General features: G+C 54.0%; 1 protein-coding gene across 3 annotated transcripts; it reads left to right on the top strand.

Annotated features, from left to right (window-relative positions):
- Positions 1–247: 247 nt before the first annotated feature.
- On the top strand, positions 248–10549 carry CERCAM (cerebral endothelial cell adhesion molecule). Of its 3 annotated transcripts, XM_038549195.1 has the most exons (15): positions 248–455; positions 702–847; positions 1455–1548; positions 1845–1955; positions 2108–2225; positions 2781–2915; positions 3019–3223; positions 5064–5183; positions 5494–5570; positions 5675–5781; positions 6670–6802; positions 8539–8666; positions 8850–9053; positions 9488–9740; positions 10004–10549. In XM_038549195.1, exons 1-14 carry the CDS (start codon positions 259–261, stop codon positions 9738–9740), a joined length of 2028 nt encoding a protein of 675 aa, XP_038405123.1. In that variant the 5' UTR covers positions 248–258; the 3' UTR covers positions 10004–10549. The 3 variants fall into 3 exon arrangements, with proteins under 3 accessions (XP_038405123.1, XP_038405124.1, XP_038405125.1); XM_038549196.1 differs by lacking the exon at positions 1455–1548 and having other exon boundaries at positions 764–847; XM_038549197.1 differs by lacking the exons at positions 702–847; positions 1455–1548 and having other exon boundaries at positions 259–455.
- The last annotated feature ends 7268 nt before the right edge of the window (positions 10550–17817 follow it).

Here is a 17817-nt window from a genome sequence, read left to right as displayed (position 1 = left end):
GCCCCGGGGTCACGCGCCGGGAGGGTCTCCGGGCCCCGGGCCCTGCCGCCCTCTGCCGCGCGGAGCGGGTGGGAGGGGGGACAGGAGGGGAGGGTCCTCGGCCTCCGGGGTGCGCTGCCCCTGCCGACGCCCGCCGCCCCGGCCCCGCCCCCGCCCCGCCCCGGCCCCAGGCCCCGCCCCGGCCAGGCCGCGCCACCCACTCCCCTCCGCCGGGCCCGAGCCCCGGGGGCAGCCGCGGCCGCCGCCCGAGCGCCCGCCATGCCTGTCGCCCCCGCCGCGCGGCTGCTCCGGCTGCTGCTCCTGCTGGGGCCGTGGCTCCCGGCTGCGGGCGCCGTGGAGCCGCCGCTGCCCGCCGTGGTCCTTACCATCCTGGCCCGCAATGCCGAGCACTCGCTGCCCCACTACCTGGGCGCGCTGGAGCGGCTGGACTACCCCCGGGCCAGGCTGGCCCTCTGGTGAGAGACACCGCGCACTGGCACCCCCTGGGCGTGTACCCCCGGCCCCACGGAGAACGCCACCCCCGATGGCCCCATCCGCTCAGTCCAGACACCACCCAGACGGGCCCCTCCCCCGGCAGACAGGCCCTGTAGGGCCTGCAGGGTGACCTCCGAGGCCTTAGGTTGACGCCGGAACACTCACCCCGGCTCTTACTCCTTCTCTGGGGACCTCCTCTGGCTTTAAGTCGGGTCCTCTTGCCCTAGCCTCAGAGCCCAAGCCGAAGACCCCCTCCTTCCCCCTGGGCCCTCTGGTTGCCTTGACCTAGCTGGAGGGCAGCAGGCCGAGCAGCTGGCGTGCCCTGGGTCCCCACGTGGCAGAGATCAGCAGAACTGGGGGTTCCGGGGAGCAGGTGAGTGTGCTGTCTGGCTCCATGCTTCTCTGCAGAGGGGGTCAGACCTGCTCTTCCTTCTCTGGGCTGTTTCCAGCCTCCCTGTGGAAGGTCAGGGTCCTGCCAGCCAAGGGCAGAGCCCCTCCCCTAGAGCCTCCCTGCTGGGTGTCCCCACAGGGTACGCTGGGATCAGAGGCCCTGGTCTGTGGGAGCCAGAACAGGGAGGAGTCCCAGGCTGAGGCTGGGGATAAATTGAGAGGATTGACAAACTAACCCCCACAACACACCAAAGTTGGGCGGGGGGTGGAGCCGTGGCCTGAGCCGTGGCCTGAGCCCTGGCCTGAGCCGTGGCCTGGGGAGGCTGCCCACAATTACCACAGTTTGGGAGTTAGTTAGTTCCCACCCCTACAAGACTTGACACGTAGTTAGTCTTCACTTCTGGGGAATTGGCTTAAAGGGGCAGTATCACCTAGAACTTGGGATCTTGGCTAAGCCCTCTGCACCCGCCCTCTGTCTTGGGAGCCCCTTCTGCAGAGGAGCGGGTCTGCTCTGTGGCAGCAGAGCTCAGGCCCATCAGCACTTCTCAGGGATGTTTCGAGTAGGGTTTGGTCCTTATTACAACTTTCAGGCAGAGGCAAACAGCATCTCTTCGGTCCAGTCCTGACTCGGAGAGGGGAAGGGACTGACCTGTGGTGTCCTGGCAAGGAAGGAAGGTGTCCAGGGTGCGTGGCTGGTGTGTTCCTCAAAGCTGAGGGACTTTGTCTTTCACGTGCATTCATGTTCTGCTGTCTCAGCCCACCTTATACTTACGGAGGGAGAAAGTGAAGCCTAGAGATGGACGGGACTTGTGACTGGGCCCCCGGTGCTTGCCTAACTTTGTAGCACACCTCCCTCCCCTGCAGCACCCAAATGTCCAGCCTCACAGGGGTTGGTGCTCCAGGGGTCAAGGCCACCTTGGGGTTTGGCCCTTTTGTGGCTGTGCACCTCCCCCTCACCCTTCTTCCTCCCATGTCCCCAGGTGTGCCACAGACCACAACACAGACAACACCACGGAGATGCTGCAGGAGTGGCTAGCTGCTGTGGGTGATGACTATGCAACTGTGGTCTGGAGGCCCGAGGGGGAGCCCAGGTGGAGATTGAGGGGAAAGGTTCTTGGGAAAGTGGGCAACAGCTGCAGCCCTGAACCACCACCTCCAGCCCAGGGCTCTGTCCGCTGCCCTGCAGAGAGGGGGACCACATGCACCTGCCCCCTGGGAACTTCTCATCTCTTTACCCTCTCAGGTCCTACCCAGATGAAGAGGGTCCCAAGCATTGGACCAAAGAAAGGCACCAGTTTCTGATGGAGTTGAAACAGGAAGCCCTGACCTTTGCCAGGGACTGGGGGGCTGATTATATCCTGGTAAGAAAGCCTGGCTAGGATGAGGTTTCTCATAGGTGGTATCTGTCCCTGACAGAAATCTCAGTGTGACTTAACTGCCTGTAGGCTGGACTCTTCAGCTAGCAAACTGGGTCAGAATCCAGACTGATATTGAGCTTAGATCCCTATGCTTGAGCTCAGATTAGCTATGAAGCCTGGATCCCTGAGACAGATTGCAGGTTGAATACTGAGCCTAAGTTCCTGGGCTAGAGCCCAGAGTATAAACTGAGCTTGGTTCCCCAGACTAGAACTCAGAGTAGGTCTTTGGCTTTACTCCCTAAGTCAGATCTAGAATCAAGCTCTTAGATCAGCAACTCGAGTCTACTCTCTGGTCCTGATCGCAGGGCCAGTGCTCCAGACTAGATCCTTGGTCCAGAAACAGACCTACTGGTTTATGGGTTAGAACTTTCTAACAGAACCCCATTGGATCCCAGGATACATGTGGGATCTCTGACCATCTAGAGGGATCCCACTCAGTGACTTCTTGGGGGTACAGCCCAGACAAGGCTGGCATCTGTGACAACCCCTTCCCAAAAGTTTGCAGATACAGACAACATTCTGACCAACAACCAGACACTGAGGCTTCTGATAGACCAGGGGCTGCCTGTGGTGGCCCCAATGCTGGACTCTCAGACTTACTACTCCAATTTCTGGTGTGGGATAACCCCCCAGGTAAGGCTGAGGATGGAAACCTTGGGGTGCGGGTTATCGCAGGGGAGCAGTGTTCTGGGGACAGAGGGGCGCCATCATAGTTCAGAGCAACCCCTTTCCCCAGGGTTACTACCGCCGCACCGCCGACTACTTCCCCACCAAGAATCGCCAGCGCCGGGGCTGCTTCCAAGTCCCCATGGTCCATTCCACCTTCTTGGTATCCCTGCGGACTGAGGGGGCAGCCCAGCTCGCCTTCTACCCCCCGCATCCCAACTACAGCTGGCCCTTCGATGATATCATCGTCTTCGCTTATGCCTGCCAGGCTGTTGGTGAGGACAAGCTCTCCATGAGCATTCCTGAGGGTTTCTAGGTCTTTGCACATGCTGTTCCCTCTGCTTTGCATACCCTTCCTCAGTTTCCAGTCCATCCTGTGAAACTCTTGCTTGTCTGGGTCATAGCTTTTCTTGAGCCTACTACCCCGGAAAGCTAAATGCCCTTCTTCTGGCTCTCCGTCATGGCACTTTAATGTATTCCTTAATGTATTTGGCAAATATTTATGGAACATCTACCGTGTGCCAGGCACTGAGAAGACAGTGGTGAGTAAACTCAGGTGGTTTCTGCCTTCCTGGAACTTCCAGTCCAGTCAGTACAAGGATCACACAAATCAGTGTCCAATCACAACCATGATAGGAAGAAATGCTTCTTCATTCCAGATGCTAAGGGAGCTTAGACCAGAGTAGATCTGTCAGGGAAGGCTTCTTGGATGGTGTGAACTTTGAGGCTGAGACCTGAAGTATGGGAAAGCACTAACAAGAGCAAGAAAGAGCATTTTAGGCAACAGGACCAGCAGGTACAAAGGCCCTGTGGTCTCGGAACATAAGAAGGCAAGTGATAGGGACACAGTAAGTGAGGGAAGCGAGGTGTGGCACAGACTGAAGCAGGAAAGGTAGGCAGGAGCCAGCCTATGTGGAGCTGGCCAGCAAGCTTCTGGTCTTTAGCCTGAGAACATTGGGCCAGCCATCAGAGCAATTGGCTTTGCACACTGAAAAGAACACTCTGGTGTTGGTGTTATTTTTAAGATGAAAATTACTTAAAAAAAAAAATAAAAGAAAGAAAGAAAATTACTAGAAAGTGTTTGGGTTGGGCTGGGCGGGGCTGGCTAAATCTAAGTCCTGAGGAATAGAGATAAGAGTGAGATAGAGACCCCCAGTGTTGGGAAGAGGATCTTGGGAGGACTGAACAGGCTAATTCAGGGAGAATGAGAAGTAACGATGTATTTCAGAAGTGTCGCACCTGAGCAAGCAGCGTGCCTACAGTGGCCAGAGGGGAAAGTGTTGTAATTAGCTTTTTTGTGCAAGAGGTATTGGTGAAGTCTGCCGCAGATGTGCAAGACAAAAAAAAAAAAAAAAAATCGTATCAAGTGCAAAAGGTGAGTGAATGGGAAACAAACGCATGGAGAGTCCATGAGAAGTGTTCCCTTGTTTTTTTTTTTTTTTTTTTTTTTTTTTTTTTCATTGCTACCACTTCTTCGGGTGTCAGCCTCTGGAACCTGGCCAGCAATTTGAAGGAATTTTATCAGTGGAGTTTCGACTCCATCTTTCAGGCTTCCAAGCACCCAGCTACTGAGGCCCTGCTCTGGATCAGGCCCTGTGCTCCATGCTGGGCATGGGCTTGACTTTTAAGTAGATACTGCATGCCTATTGCTCGAGAGTTCACAGTCTATAGGAGATAAAGGGGAGAGAACTAATGACAATAAAGTGGACAAATATTGAAGAAATAGAAAAGGCCACTCTGGCTGGTGGGTGGAGGGCAGCACAGAGAGGTGGGAGAGGGTGTGGAGTTGCTCACAGTGGGTGATGGTGCTGAGTTCAGACAGGAGGGGGGGCAGGAATGGCAGGTGGGAGTTTGCTTGCTCCTCCCTTCCCGTGATCCTCCAGGGACGGGGCTCTGTCTTACTCACCACCCTTCTCCAGCACCCAGTTGTTGCTCTAGGCACATCTGTTGGATGAATAAACCATCTCGGCAGAAAGGCCCCTTAGATATTGTTTGAATCGAGCCCATTCTCTGTCCAACCCCATAGCCGGAACGCTGAGTCCCAGAGAGGACACCTGCCTTGGGTTCCAAGAGCCCTGCCCCTTACTCCAGCACTCCCTGGGCCTCTCTCCACAGGGGTTACGATCCATGTGTGCAATGAGCACCGTTACGGGTACATGAATGTGCCTGTGAAACCCCACCAGGGGCTGGAGGACGAGAAGGTCAACTTCATCCACCTGATCTTGGAAGCGCTAGGTGAGGGCCAGGGTGCTAGCCTGCTGCCACTGTTCCCAGCTGCCCCCTGCGCCCCTTCTCCCAGGCCCCGGACCTGACTAGGCAGTGGGCTTGGGGTCCCAGCCTCACCTCTAACTGATTTCCTGACTCTGGGCAAGTCCTTTCCCCCCACTGAGCCTCAGTGTCCCCATCTCTGCGATAGAGGCAGGTGGATTCTGTGATCTCTGAGGGCCCCTTCCTTCTGGGTGTTGGAGGGGGATGCTAGGACTCTAGGGTCACTGCTGACGAGAGCCAGTAGGGATTCCTGACTGGTGGGCACTTCCCTCTGCAGTGGATGGGCCCCCAATGTGGGCCTCAGCTCATGTGTCCCGGCCCCCAAAGAGACCCAGCAAGATGGGGTTTGATGAGGTAGGTTCCCTCAGCTCACATGTTTGGGGTCAGGAGGTAGGTGGGCTCTCCCCTCCTAAGATGCCCACTCCTCCTGCACCTACCTTCCCTGCCTCCTCCCCCAGGTGTTCGTCATCAGCCTGGCCCGCCGGCCCGACCGCCGTGAGCGCATGCTAAGCTCACTCTGGGAGATGGAGGTGTCTGGGCGGGTGGTGGATGCTGTGGATGGCCGGTGAGGCTCCCTGGGGCGGGGCCCTGGGCAGCTGGGGGAGCAGCATGGTCCACTGGAGCCCCCTAGGAATGGGGAAAGCAGACAAATGAGTTGAGTGAGTTTGGTGCTCCCAGGAGGTGCTCAAACAGGGCCTGGGTAATTCTGTCTTAGAGAGTCCCAGGGCAGATTGAAACAGGACAGGATGGCCCCTCATTGGCCTACCAGAGGGAGGAGAGCACAGTGGTTAAGGCCACTGGCATCTGAAGCCCTGAGGCTTGCATTCCAGCTCTGCCACTTACCAGCTGGGTGACCTCTGATGAGTCACTGCCACCTCCCAGCCCTGCTGTGCGAGTGGCAGATACTTGTGCCTTCCTCTTAGGACTTAGAAGGGCTCCATGAGGATTTAGCCAGGGCCTGACACATAGTAAGCATTCCAGAGGTTAGGTGTCTTTATTTCTTTATTATTATTGGGCTTACTCTTCTCTGTCTTGGACTTAGGTCCCGGATGGGTGAGGGTGGCAGTCAGGTAAACCTGGGGAGCCAGAAGTCACAGGGCTACACTTGCCCATGGCTATTGGCCGCTTGTGACCTCAGCCCTGTTGACGGCAGGATGTCCATCCTTTTCTTGGAAGCATGTGCCATGTCCCCCACATTCTTTCTGGGGAGCATGCCCCTCAGACGGCTGCCCATGTCCCCATGCTCCTATTCTCTCCCTGGGCGTACACCCCTGCCTCCGGTGGCTCTGGTTCCCCCAGTTGTCCCCAGTGTCTTCAGGCCGCATGAAACCGTAACAAAGCTCACACCTTCCAACAATACTCCAGTGTGACTGCCCCCAACAGGCATAGGCCTGGAGCCCCTGGGTGGGTCGCTGGCAGTCACCCCTAGCCCCATGATACCTGTTTCCTTCAGGACACTCAACAGCAGCCTCATGAGGAGCCTCGGTGTAGACCTCCTCCCTGGCTACCAGGACCCCTACTCGGGCCGCACACTGACCAAGGGCGAGGTGGGCTGCTTCCTCAGCCACTACTCCATCTGGGAAGAGGTGAGGACCTCGCCCCTTTGGCCCCCAGAACCCCCCTACCAGAGGGAGAGCAGAGGCCACCCCATTCACTGCTCTGTGCTCAGTGCCCAAGGGAGCCAATGGGTAAATGAATATATTAATGAAGACCTAGCCAGCAGCTTTTTAAAATTTTTAAAAAAGATTTTATTTATTCATGAGAGACACAGGGAGAAGCAAAGATATAGGCAGAGGGAGAAGCAGGCTCCTTGTGGGGAGCCCAATGTGGGACTCTATCCCAGAACCCCGGGATCACGACCTGAGCCAAAGGCAGATAGATGCTCAACCACTGAGCCACCCAGGTTCTATATATATTAAAGATTGTGTTTACTTCTGTGAGAGAGTGAGTGAGAGAGCATGAGTAGGGGGAGGAGCAGAGGGAGGGAGGAGACTCCCCACTAAACAGGGAGCCCGATGTGGGGCTCGATCCCAGGACTCTGGGATTGAGACCCAAGCCGAAGGCAGACGCTTAATTATCTGAGCCACCCGAGCATCCCAGCCAGCAGCTTTATTTTTTTTTTAATGTGAGCTTTTCTTTTTTTTTAAAAAAAGATTATTTATTTATTTATTTATTTATTTATTCATAGACACAGAGAGAGAGAGGCAGAGACACAGACAGAGGGAGAAGCAGGCTCCATGCAGGGAGCCCGATATGGGGGACTTGATCCCGGGTCTCCAGGATCATACCCCAGGCTGCAGGCGGTGCCAAACCGCTGCACCACCAGCGCCAGCAGCTTTAAACTTCCTGTGTGTTCAACCCTATACCATATTCATTTTGTAGTCTCTACAGAGCTCATCCTGTACTCTAGGAGATCTTCTGCTCTGAGACTAGAGGTGAATAATAAAAAGGCCTCTCTGGCTCTTTTGGGGCTCAGGGACCAGAGCAGGTCACAAAAACCAGGGAAGAACCAAGCTTGCCCATAGAGGAGAAATGTTCAGACTATCCTAGAGTGTGGATTAGCCTGGATTCCTGGCCTGGGGTGGGGTTAGGCTGGGCCTCACCATCAGGGACACTTAAGTGCTCAGGGCATGATCATGGGGTCCTGGAATCGAGTCCCACATCGGACTCCCTGCATGGAGCCTGCTTCTCCCTCTGCCTATGTCTCTGCCTCTCTCTCTTTCTGTGTCTCTCATGCATAAATTCATAAAATCTTAAAAAAAAAAAAAAAAGAAATCAGCTCAGTAAACTGAAATGAAAGGCATCCTTCTATCTGTTCAAAGACAGTAGAAGATTAACAGCAATATAAGCTCACGTGCATATATTTTAGCTACAGTAGAACATAAAACAAGGAGTGGGTCTGGGTGCTGCCTCCTGGAGGGGCGCCCGCCCCTTGGAGGGCCAGTCCCCTGATCCCTCCAGCAGGGTCCAGGCAGTGACCTCTCACAGGCACTCACAACCCCCCAACCCTGAGCTGAGGCTTCTGGGCCAAGCCCCAGGCCTCTTCTTCCCACCCCAGAACACACAGCTCCTGTCTGCTCCAGGGCCTTTGCCCCCACTGTTTTACTCTGCCCAGAAGCTCTACTTAAGTGTCCCAGAGTCCAGGGATTGAGTCCCACATCGGACTCCCTGCATGGAGCCTGCTTCTCTCTCTGCCTGTGTCTCTGCCTCTCTCTCTCTGTGTCTCTCATGAATAAATAAATAAAATCTTAAAAAAAATAAAATAAAGAGCCATCCCCCTGTGTTGTGTCCCCCCACACACACCCCCATCCCCGTACCACAGGTGGTTGCCAGGCGCCTGGCCCGCATCTTGGTGTTTGAGGATGACGTGCGCTTTGAGAGCAACTTCAGGGGGCGACTGGAGCGGCTGATGGAAGAAGTGGAGGCAGAGAAACTGCCATGGGACCTAATGTAGGCAGCCTGCGGCTCTGGGGGGTTGGAGGGAAGAGAGGGGAGGCCTCTGGGGCTCTGCCTCCTGCTGGGGCCCTGCCCAGTCCTTCCCCTGAGCCTGGCCTGTGGGATGTCATTGGGGAAGGGGTCCTCTGACACCCTGGGACCTGCAGTGACTCTGGTTTTCCCTTGGTGTCACGGTAGCTACCTCGGTCGCAAACAGGTGAACCCTGAAGAGGAGGCAGCTGTGGAGGGGCTGCCACACCTGGTGGTGGCTGGGTACTCCTACTGGACCCTGGCATACGTCTTGAGCCTGGCGGGTGCTCGCAAGTTGCTGGCCTCCCAGCCGCTGCACCGAATGCTGCCTGTGGACGAGTTCCTGCCCATCATGTTTGACCAGCACCCTAAGTGAGTGTCAGATGGGGGCCGGGCAGGGTCAGCTCATCCCAGGAGCCCAGTCTCAAGCATTAAGTCCCCTTGCTGAGCAGCTGGGGAGATGGAGGCTGAGTCACTTCCTCAAGGTCATGGAGGCATAGCCCTCCTGGCCCCGGAGTTAGACCAACCTAGGTGTCCATTCTGTGCTGCCCGTGTGTTTTTTTTTTTTGTTTTTTTGTTTTTTTATGCCCGTGTGGTTCTTAAGCCACTTCCATGTTCTGAGCCTCAGTTTCTCCATCTGTTAAATGAGAGGAGTAGAGACTCTGCTCCTTGCATTTGCTGTGAGGTCTTGAGGGGGAAGGCAGGGAGGTGCTGCAGGCAGGTGAGATGCCCAGCTCCAGGCAGGCGTGCAGTGTGGCTGGAGGAGACCCACCTCAGCCCTCCTGAGCCTTCTTTCTGCCTCACAGTGAGCAGTACAAGGCACACTTCTGGCCTCGGGACCTGCGTGCCTTCTCCGCACGGCCCTTGCTCGCGGCGCCCACCCACTACGCAGGGGACGCTGAGTGGCTCAGCGACACGGAAACATCCTCGCCCTGGGACGATGACAGCGGCCGCATCATCAGCTGGAGTGGCTCTCACAAGACCCTGCGTGGCGCCCGCCTGGACCTGGCTGGCAGCAGTGGGCACAGCCTCCACCCTCATCCCCGGGATGAGCTCTAGGTGAGGGTGCAAGCCCCATGTGCCTTGGTTTTCTCTCCCCTTCCAGGCTGTGTCGGGGTCTCTGTGTTTCCTTCTCCCCCTGCCTTCTCTCCTCCCCCCTCTGGCTCTGCTCTGCCTGTCTCTGGCTCCCTGCATTGTCTCTACCTCAAGCTCTCTCTCTATCTCTGTCTCTGACCTTCTCTGTGTCTTTTTCTCTCTCTGCTTCTGGATATCCGACTCTAGTTCTTTCTATTCCTGTCCTCTTGCCTCTTCTGTCCCACCAGGTCCAGGTGACTCCAGAGAAGTGTCCAGGAGCAGGCTGCAGCTGGCCAGGGAGCAGAGTTGGAGATGGTGCTAAGAACCGCCGCCAGGAGCCACAGGCCCCATAGAGACCCAACTGTCACCTTAGGCACAGCTACTCTGCCCTCTGGCCCCGTCTCACATCGGGAGAAACCACTCAGAGATGGCTCCCCTCCCTGAAGGTCATGTAGAGAAAGGGCAGGGCTCTCAGGCCCTCTCACCCTGCCCAGCCTAACTCAGGGCCTGGGGTCAAGGGAAGGGGGGGCTCCCCAGCCTTCAGTTTCAAGCTGGATAGACACCTGGATCCCTGTCCTCCCCATGGACCCAACTGCTGGGGCCTCTCCATCACCTTCTACCTCCACCTCAGCCCCTCCCCAGTCAACACCTGGGTCTCACCTGCTGGGACCCATCCTCTCCCCTGGCCAGTGGGATGTGCAGGGAGGGGGGAGGAGGACCCTTGCAGACCTAATGCCCAGCACATAATAGGCCCTCAATAAAAGCCAGCTGGTATTTGCACTTTATATTTTTAACTCCTGGATGAGCCTCTGTGTGTGTCACAAGGTCTGGGAGGGAAGGGCTCCTGATCTACAGATGACCAGTTGGCAAGACAGAGAGGGGCGGGCAGCCTGGCATCACCACCTCCTTGCTAGGTGACTTTGGGTGGATCCCATCCCTCCCTGGGTCTTAGTCGGCTTGGTGGTGATGTGGACGTGGGAGAGAAGCATGTCATGGGCCGGATGGGTATAGTATAGTCTGGCCCAGAGCCCAGCCCACAGTGAATGCTCACCCTTTGGGACTGTCCTAGGCATCACCAGCCTCACCTTGCCTGGCAGGGTGAGCCCAGACTCAGGGCTGCCAAGCCCCCTCCCCTTTGAATCTTCGCTTGCGCGCAGCACGGCCTCCACCCCTAGCCCTGGGATGAGCTCTAGGTGAGGGCCCCAGCCCCGTGCGCCTCAGTTTTCTCTCCCCTTCCAGGCTGTGTTGAGGTCTCTGCTCCCTTCTCCCTCTGCCTTCTTCTCTCCTCCGTCCCTCTGGCTCTGCTCCATCCCAGGGGCGGGGGGCGGGTATTATAGATCCAAGACTCCCCTCTGGCCCTAACCCATGTAGCCACCAGAGGGCGAAAGAAAGCAGAACATGGTCTTCGTGGGGGCCAGGGCACCCTCTGCCTGGTGTGGGGCCCGCGAGGCAGAAGGGAGCGGAAGGGAGCCTGGGGCCTTTGGAATCTGCCCCCAGTGCTGCTGCACTACCTACAGCAGCTGCACCATCTTCTGCTCTCCTGCTTGGGAACTGCTGGCCTTCCTCTCCATCACCCGTCCATAGGGTCAGGCTTCTGAGCCCAGCAATTGTCTCCAGTGCTTGCACTCAGGCAGCTGGAGGGGTAGGGAGCTGGCTCCTCGCCTTGGCTGTGGCTGCCTTGGCTTCCACCAGCACAAGACTGTGGCCCTGGCATGTCTAGGTTTCCTTCCTCAGAGGAGCCCACTCTGCCATGTCAGCCCCTTGACTTGGTTATATAAGCCCAGGCCGAGTTGGACAGGCACCTCCAGAGGCTGGGCTAGCCCTTGGTTCTGTCCTGGGGATGAGGTCCAGTTGTCCTGGCTTTGGTCCCGGGACATGTCATGGCTGTGAGAAGGGTCAAAACTTTTGGGGGGCGGGGGGAGATGGGGGTGGGGGAGGTGCTGTGTTAATTCAGAGAGTGAAAGCCATTTAATTCCAGATGGCTATGACCTTGAGCAAGTCCCTTCTCTCCAAACTTCAGGTGTCACCTTCGTTCATTGAAACAGTCATTTATTGAGCCCTGTTCCTATGGGCCAGGTTTAGGCATCAGGGATACAGTACTGAATGAAAGTGCCCCCAAAGATCCCTGACCTGGTGTGGTTGACATTGTAGGAAGGAAATAGACATAAATATATGAGTAAATATTTTTTTAAAGATTGTATTTATTTATTCATGAGACACACACACACACACAGAGAGAGATAGAGAGAGAGAGGCAGAAACACAGAGGGAGAAGCAGGCTCCATACAGGGACTCGATCCCAGGTCTCCAGGATCACAACCTGGGCTGAAGATGGCACTAAACTACTGAGCCACCCGGGGCTGCCCCAATGAGTAAATATTAGTGTGGCAGGTGCTGTAGAGTAAAACAGGGGAGGAGACATCATCAAGTATGGTCTGAGAAGTTAACATCTGAACAAAGATTCAGAGGTGAGGGGACAAGCTGTGGGGATATCTGAAGGAAGCCCATTCCAGACCAAGGGAACAGAAAAGCAAAAGTCCTCAGGCAGGAGCAGGACTGGCAGGTTCAAAAGACGGCAAGGAGGCCAGTGTGACTGGAGCAGAGTGAGCAAGGCCTGGAGGGCCTGGAGGTGATGGAGCCATGGTTGGGGCCAGAGCAAGGAGGACCTTAGAGGTCATTCTGGCTTTTACTCAGCAACAGGGAGCCCCTAAAGGGTTTGAGGCCAAGAAATGACATGGTCGAACTTACTTTAACATGATGAGCCTGGCTACTGTACTGAGACTAAACTGCAGGTTGGTCCAGTGGAGAAACAAGGAGACAAGTTAGAGCCCATTGTAATAATCCAGGTGTGACACAGTGATGCCTCCTACCAGGGTGTTCACTAGCAGTGAGGCAGTGAGAAGGAGAGCCAGCAAAATTTCTAGAGCAGGATAGGAGGTTTTGCAGATGCTGACACCACCAGCCAGAGCTTTCTTGTGCTGCCTAGCCATGGTCAACCCCACTGTATTTTATTTTTTAGGTTGTATTTATTTGAGAGAGAGCACGTGCATGAGTAGGGAGAGGGGCAAAGGGAGAGGGAGAAGCAGACTCCCTGCTGAGCAGGGAGCCCAACGCAGGGCTCTACCCCAGGACTCTGAGATCATGACCTGAGCCGAAGGCAGACACTTAACTGACTGAGCCACCAGATGCCCCAACCCCACCACGTTCTTGAGCTGTTGGGCTACACCTCCTTCCAGCTGTTTGTATACAAATTTTCCGAGACAGCAGAAAACTTGCATGCTCTGAGAACTGGGGGCAGAAGGATTTGGCTCCTGCTCCCCAGAAGGATTCGGGGATTTCTGTGCCAGGGCAGTGACGTCACACACCATGATGGCACTGGCAGCATCTACAGGGAGAAGTTCGATGATGAGAATTTTATCCTGAAGCACACAGGTCCTGGCACCTCATCCATGGCCCATGCTGAGCCCAACACAAATGGTACCCAGTTTTTCATCTGTGCTGCCAAGCCCAAGTGGCTGGAGGGTGAGCCCATGGTCTTGGGCAAAGTGAAAGAGGACACAGAAGCCATGGAGTGCTTTGGATCCAAGAATGGCAAGATCAGCAAAGTGTCCAGTGCTGTCCGCGGACATGCTAATAAATTGGCTTGTGCTTTATCTCCCCATCTGCCTGCAATGAATGTCCTGTGGTCTTCATTCTCTCACAATAGATCTTTGGGTTCCACATTTTCCTTATCCCCCTCCCAGTCCAGATGGACACAAGTGTTAAGCTGTGAAATAAAAAGTAAACAACAGACAAGCAAAAAAGAGGAAATGAGGATGAAGTCGAAGTTTGGGGCCCGGGAGGAATGGAGAAGACTATGGGGTGAGGGCTGGCTGGGGGCGGGTGGGCAGGATCCAGGTGCAGATGTCAGGTTGTTGGATGTATGAGCCTGGGATTCAAGGTTCAGATCTGGGCTGAAGACAGAGGCTGAGAATCTTGTCCTGACCCAAGAGCCCTGGCCCCAAACCACACACCGCACAACCCCCTCCCTCACCTGGCAAGCTTATTAAAATACACATTACTGCCCCCTCCTGCTTCTCCCCAACTGGGTTCTGCTTCAGTAGGTTGTGGGTGAGGCCTGACTTTCTGAGCAAAACCACCCCAGGTCATTTCAGAGTAATTGCCAGCTCTGGAAACTCCCTCTAAATTAAACACACAGAGAAACTGGCTTTGATGATTATTTATTTATTTATTTATTTATTTTTATTTTTAAAATTTTTATTTATTTATGATAGTCACACACACACAGAGAGAGAGAGAGAGGCAGAGACATAGGCAAAGGGAGAAGCAGGCTCCATGCACCAGGAGCCCGATGTGGGATTCGATCCCGGGTCTCCAGGATCGCGCCCTGGGCCAAAGGCAGGCGCTAAACCGCTGCGCCACCCAGGGATCCCTGATGATTCTTTTTTAAAGATTTATTTATTTATTCATGAGAGACACACACAGAGAGAGAGAGAGAGAGAGAGAGAGGGAGGGAGAGAGGCAGAGATACAGGCAGAGGGAGAAAGAAGCAAGCTCCCTGCAGGGAGCCCTATGCAGGACTCCATTCCCCACCCAGGATCATGCCCTGAGCCTAAGGCAGCCGCTCAACCTCTGAGCCACCCAGGCGCCTGGACTTTGATGATTTTTGACAAACGTAAACAGCCCTGTCACCACTGCAACAATGACGATATGGAACATATTCCACGAATTCCCCCACACCAGCCCCTGGAAACCACAGATCCGTTTTCTGTCCTCATGGCTGTGTTGCTTCAAACTGTCCAACAGTTGGACTCATGTAGTATGTGGCCTCTTGTGTCTGCTTTATAATGGGTATAATGTTTTATTTGGAGGTTTTATACAAATCTGAACTTTAATACCTTCCCTAATATGTTACACTATGGTTTCTAATCCTAATGTATTAGGAAGCAGGTGTTAGAAAGTTTTCATCAAGTCTTCCAAGTATCTCCCAATACTCTCCCGGTTAATCAGATGCTGCGCAAATACTCTGGGTTTCTTTGTGTGCCCAGTTGGGAAGCCTCGCCTGAGGCACCTCCCCTGCTTGGGAGACACACTGGTAACAGAGAAAGGAAGAGAGTGAGGATGGGGGCCGGTGGGCAGGAACCATGTCTCCGGCACCTCCCTCTTGTGGACGGCTTCTAATTTGCTCTGCCCACCCCCCAAAGTTGGTACATTTGTTTGCAAACCAAGAGACAAGGGGCTTTCCTCTGAGTAAATGGCAGTAGCTTTGGGGCATTGGCTGTTTCCCAACTGTTTTGCCTATTCAAGGAGGATTTCTGTCTCCCTTCTGGTTTCTCAGCTGACTTGTAGATGCTAAGGAAGAGAGCCCTCCCTGGATGGTGGCAGTCTCTGCAAGCCCTGGTGCTTCTGCTAGCCCCAGCATGGACACCCCCCCACCCCGGGCAGAGAAAGCTGGTTTGAGTTGTCTCTGTCCTTTCTATGACCTTGGGCAAGTGTCCTGAGCCTTCTCTAGCCTCAGTTTTCTGCTCTGTAAAATGGGGTCAGCACTGATGCCAAGCTGACTGGACATTGTTAGGCTTCACTGAGCTCTCTCCTGCAGGTGAGCTTGCTGCCTGGCACAGAGGGAACACTGAGCTGATGGTTGCTGGCATCACAGTGACCCTCCAGACAGTGACAGAGTGGATAAGGGTGGACTTGGGAGGTCTGCCTGAGTCAGAAGGGAGTGGGTCGCCCTGGAAACAGATAATCTAACTTCCAGTTTCACCTCTATCACTTAATTGTGCCACGTGAGCCAAGTGCTTCTCCTTGCAGTAAAATCCTTCAGTTTTCTCCTCTGTAAAACTAGGCATGACTAGATTTGCCCTCCAAGGCCCCTCCCTGATGGCCTGGGGACTAAAGTTTGGATGGTCCCAAACTTTCAAGTACGTCTGAATCATCTGGAGAACTTGCTAAAACACAGGTTGCTGAGCCCCATCCCAGGGTTTCTGGCTCAGTAGGTCCAGGGTGAGGTCTAAAGATTTGCACCTCTACCAAGTTCCCTGGTGGTGCTGATGTTGTAGATGCGGGGACCCCATGTTGGGAACCACTGGTTTGGGCAGCTGCAGAGCCAGGACTCTCAGTGAGTGCAGAGTCCATCCAGTCTCAAACGCCCAGGGCCAGGGAGGGTCTGCACAAAGGGTCTAATAGGAGCCAAGCCTTGCTAAGGCCTGGAAAAATTTTCTTTACCAGTTCCATCCACAACTTGAAAGAAAAAGCCAGGCCCACTCTGGAGCCCAGATTCCTTCTCCCCAGGGAAGTGCTGGGGCAGTTGCATCAGGGCCCTGGAGGAGGTGTTCCTGGATGGGAAAAACAGATAATCAGGCCCTTGGGCAAATGGAGAGGCTGGAGCCTGAGCCAGGGGGTGGGGCAGGGGTACTGAGGGGCATCACTCTGCTGTTAGCTGCTCACAAGATTGGGGCTCAGAGCTGGAACTGCTGGCTAGCTCCTCCTCTACCTGTGCTTCTTTCTAACTAACAACAGAATCCCACACTCATTGCTGAAATTTGGCAAAACAGAACGAGGAAAATAAAATTGTCAGTGTTAACATTTTGAGATAGTGTATTCTGGTTTTAAGAAAAAAAATTTGGGGGATCCCTGGGTGGCGCAGCGGTTTGGCGCCTGCCTTTGGCCCAGGGCACGATCCTGGAGACCCGGGATCAAATCCCACGTCGGGCTCCCGGTGCATGGAGCCTGCTTCTCCCTCTGCCTATGTCTCTGCCTCTCTCTCTCTGTGACTATCATAAATAAAAAAAAAAAAAAAAAAAAAAAATTTAAAAAAAAGAAAAAAAATTTGTTTAAAGCGACTCTTTTTTTAGATTTTATTTATTTATTCATGACAGAGAGAGAGAGTGATAGAGAGGCAGAGACACAGGCAGAGGGAGATGCAGGCTCCTTGCAGGGAGCACGACGCGGGACTCTAACCTGGGACTCCAGGATCACGCCCTGGGCAGAAGGCGGCGCTAAACCGCTGAGCCACCTGGGCTGCCCAAGAAAAAAAAATGTTTAAGTAGGCTCCACGCACAACGTGGGCCTTGAACTCATGACCCTGATATCAAAAATCAGTCACATGCTCTACTGACTGAGCCAGCTGGGCACCCCTGAAAAAAATTTAATATCTTCTTTTTTTTTTTTTAAGATTCTATTTTATTTTGAAGTAATCTCTACACTCAACATGGAGCTCAAACTCACAACCCTAAAAAAAAAAAAAAACAAAAACTCACAACCCTGAGATCAAGAGTCACAAGCTCTACTGACTGAGCCAGCTAGATGCCCCTAAAAAATTTTTTAATCTTTCCTTTTTTTTTTTTTTTAAAGATTTTATTTATTTACTCATGAGAGACATAGAGAGAGGCAGAGACATCGGCAGAGGGAGAAGCAGACTCCCTGAGGGGAGCCTGATGTGGGACTTGATCCTCAGACTTTGGGATCACGCCCTGAGCGGAAGGCTGATGCTCAACCACTGAGCCACCCAGGTGCCCCCAATCTCTTCTTTTTAAAAAGATTTTATTTTTTCATTTTATTTTGAAGTAATCTCTATATCCAGCACGGGGCTCAAACTCACAACCCTGAGATCAAGAGTCACACACCCTACGGACTGAGCCAGTCAGGTGTCCCCTTATTTCTTATTTCCTAGGCTGAGTGATAGCTCCATTAATCTCTATTTTATTACACTTTTTAAAAAATATTTTAGGGATCCCTGGGTGGCTCAGCGGTTTAGCGCCTGCCTTCAGCCCAGGGCGCAATCCTGGAGTCCTGGGATCAAGTCCCATGTTGGGCTCCCTGCATGGAGCCTGCTTCTCCCTCCTCTTGGCCTCTCTCTCTCTCTCTGTCTATCATAAATAAATAAACCTTAAAAAAATTAAAATAAAATAAAAATAAAATAAAAAATATTATTTATTTATTTATTCGTGAGGGACACAGAGAGAGAGAGAGAGGTGAAGACACAGGCAGAGGGAGAAGCAGACTCCATGCAGGGAGCCTGAAGTGGGACTCGATTCCAGGACCCCAGGATCATGACCTGAGC

The sequence above is a fragment of the Canis lupus genome, chromosome 9 (assembly GCF_011100685.1).
Source record: "Canis lupus familiaris isolate Mischka breed German Shepherd chromosome 9, alternate assembly UU_Cfam_GSD_1.0, whole genome shotgun sequence".
Lineage (NCBI taxonomy): Eukaryota > Metazoa > Chordata > Mammalia > Carnivora > Canidae > Canis > Canis lupus.
This window is presented reverse-complemented; position numbering and strand designations above follow the sequence as displayed.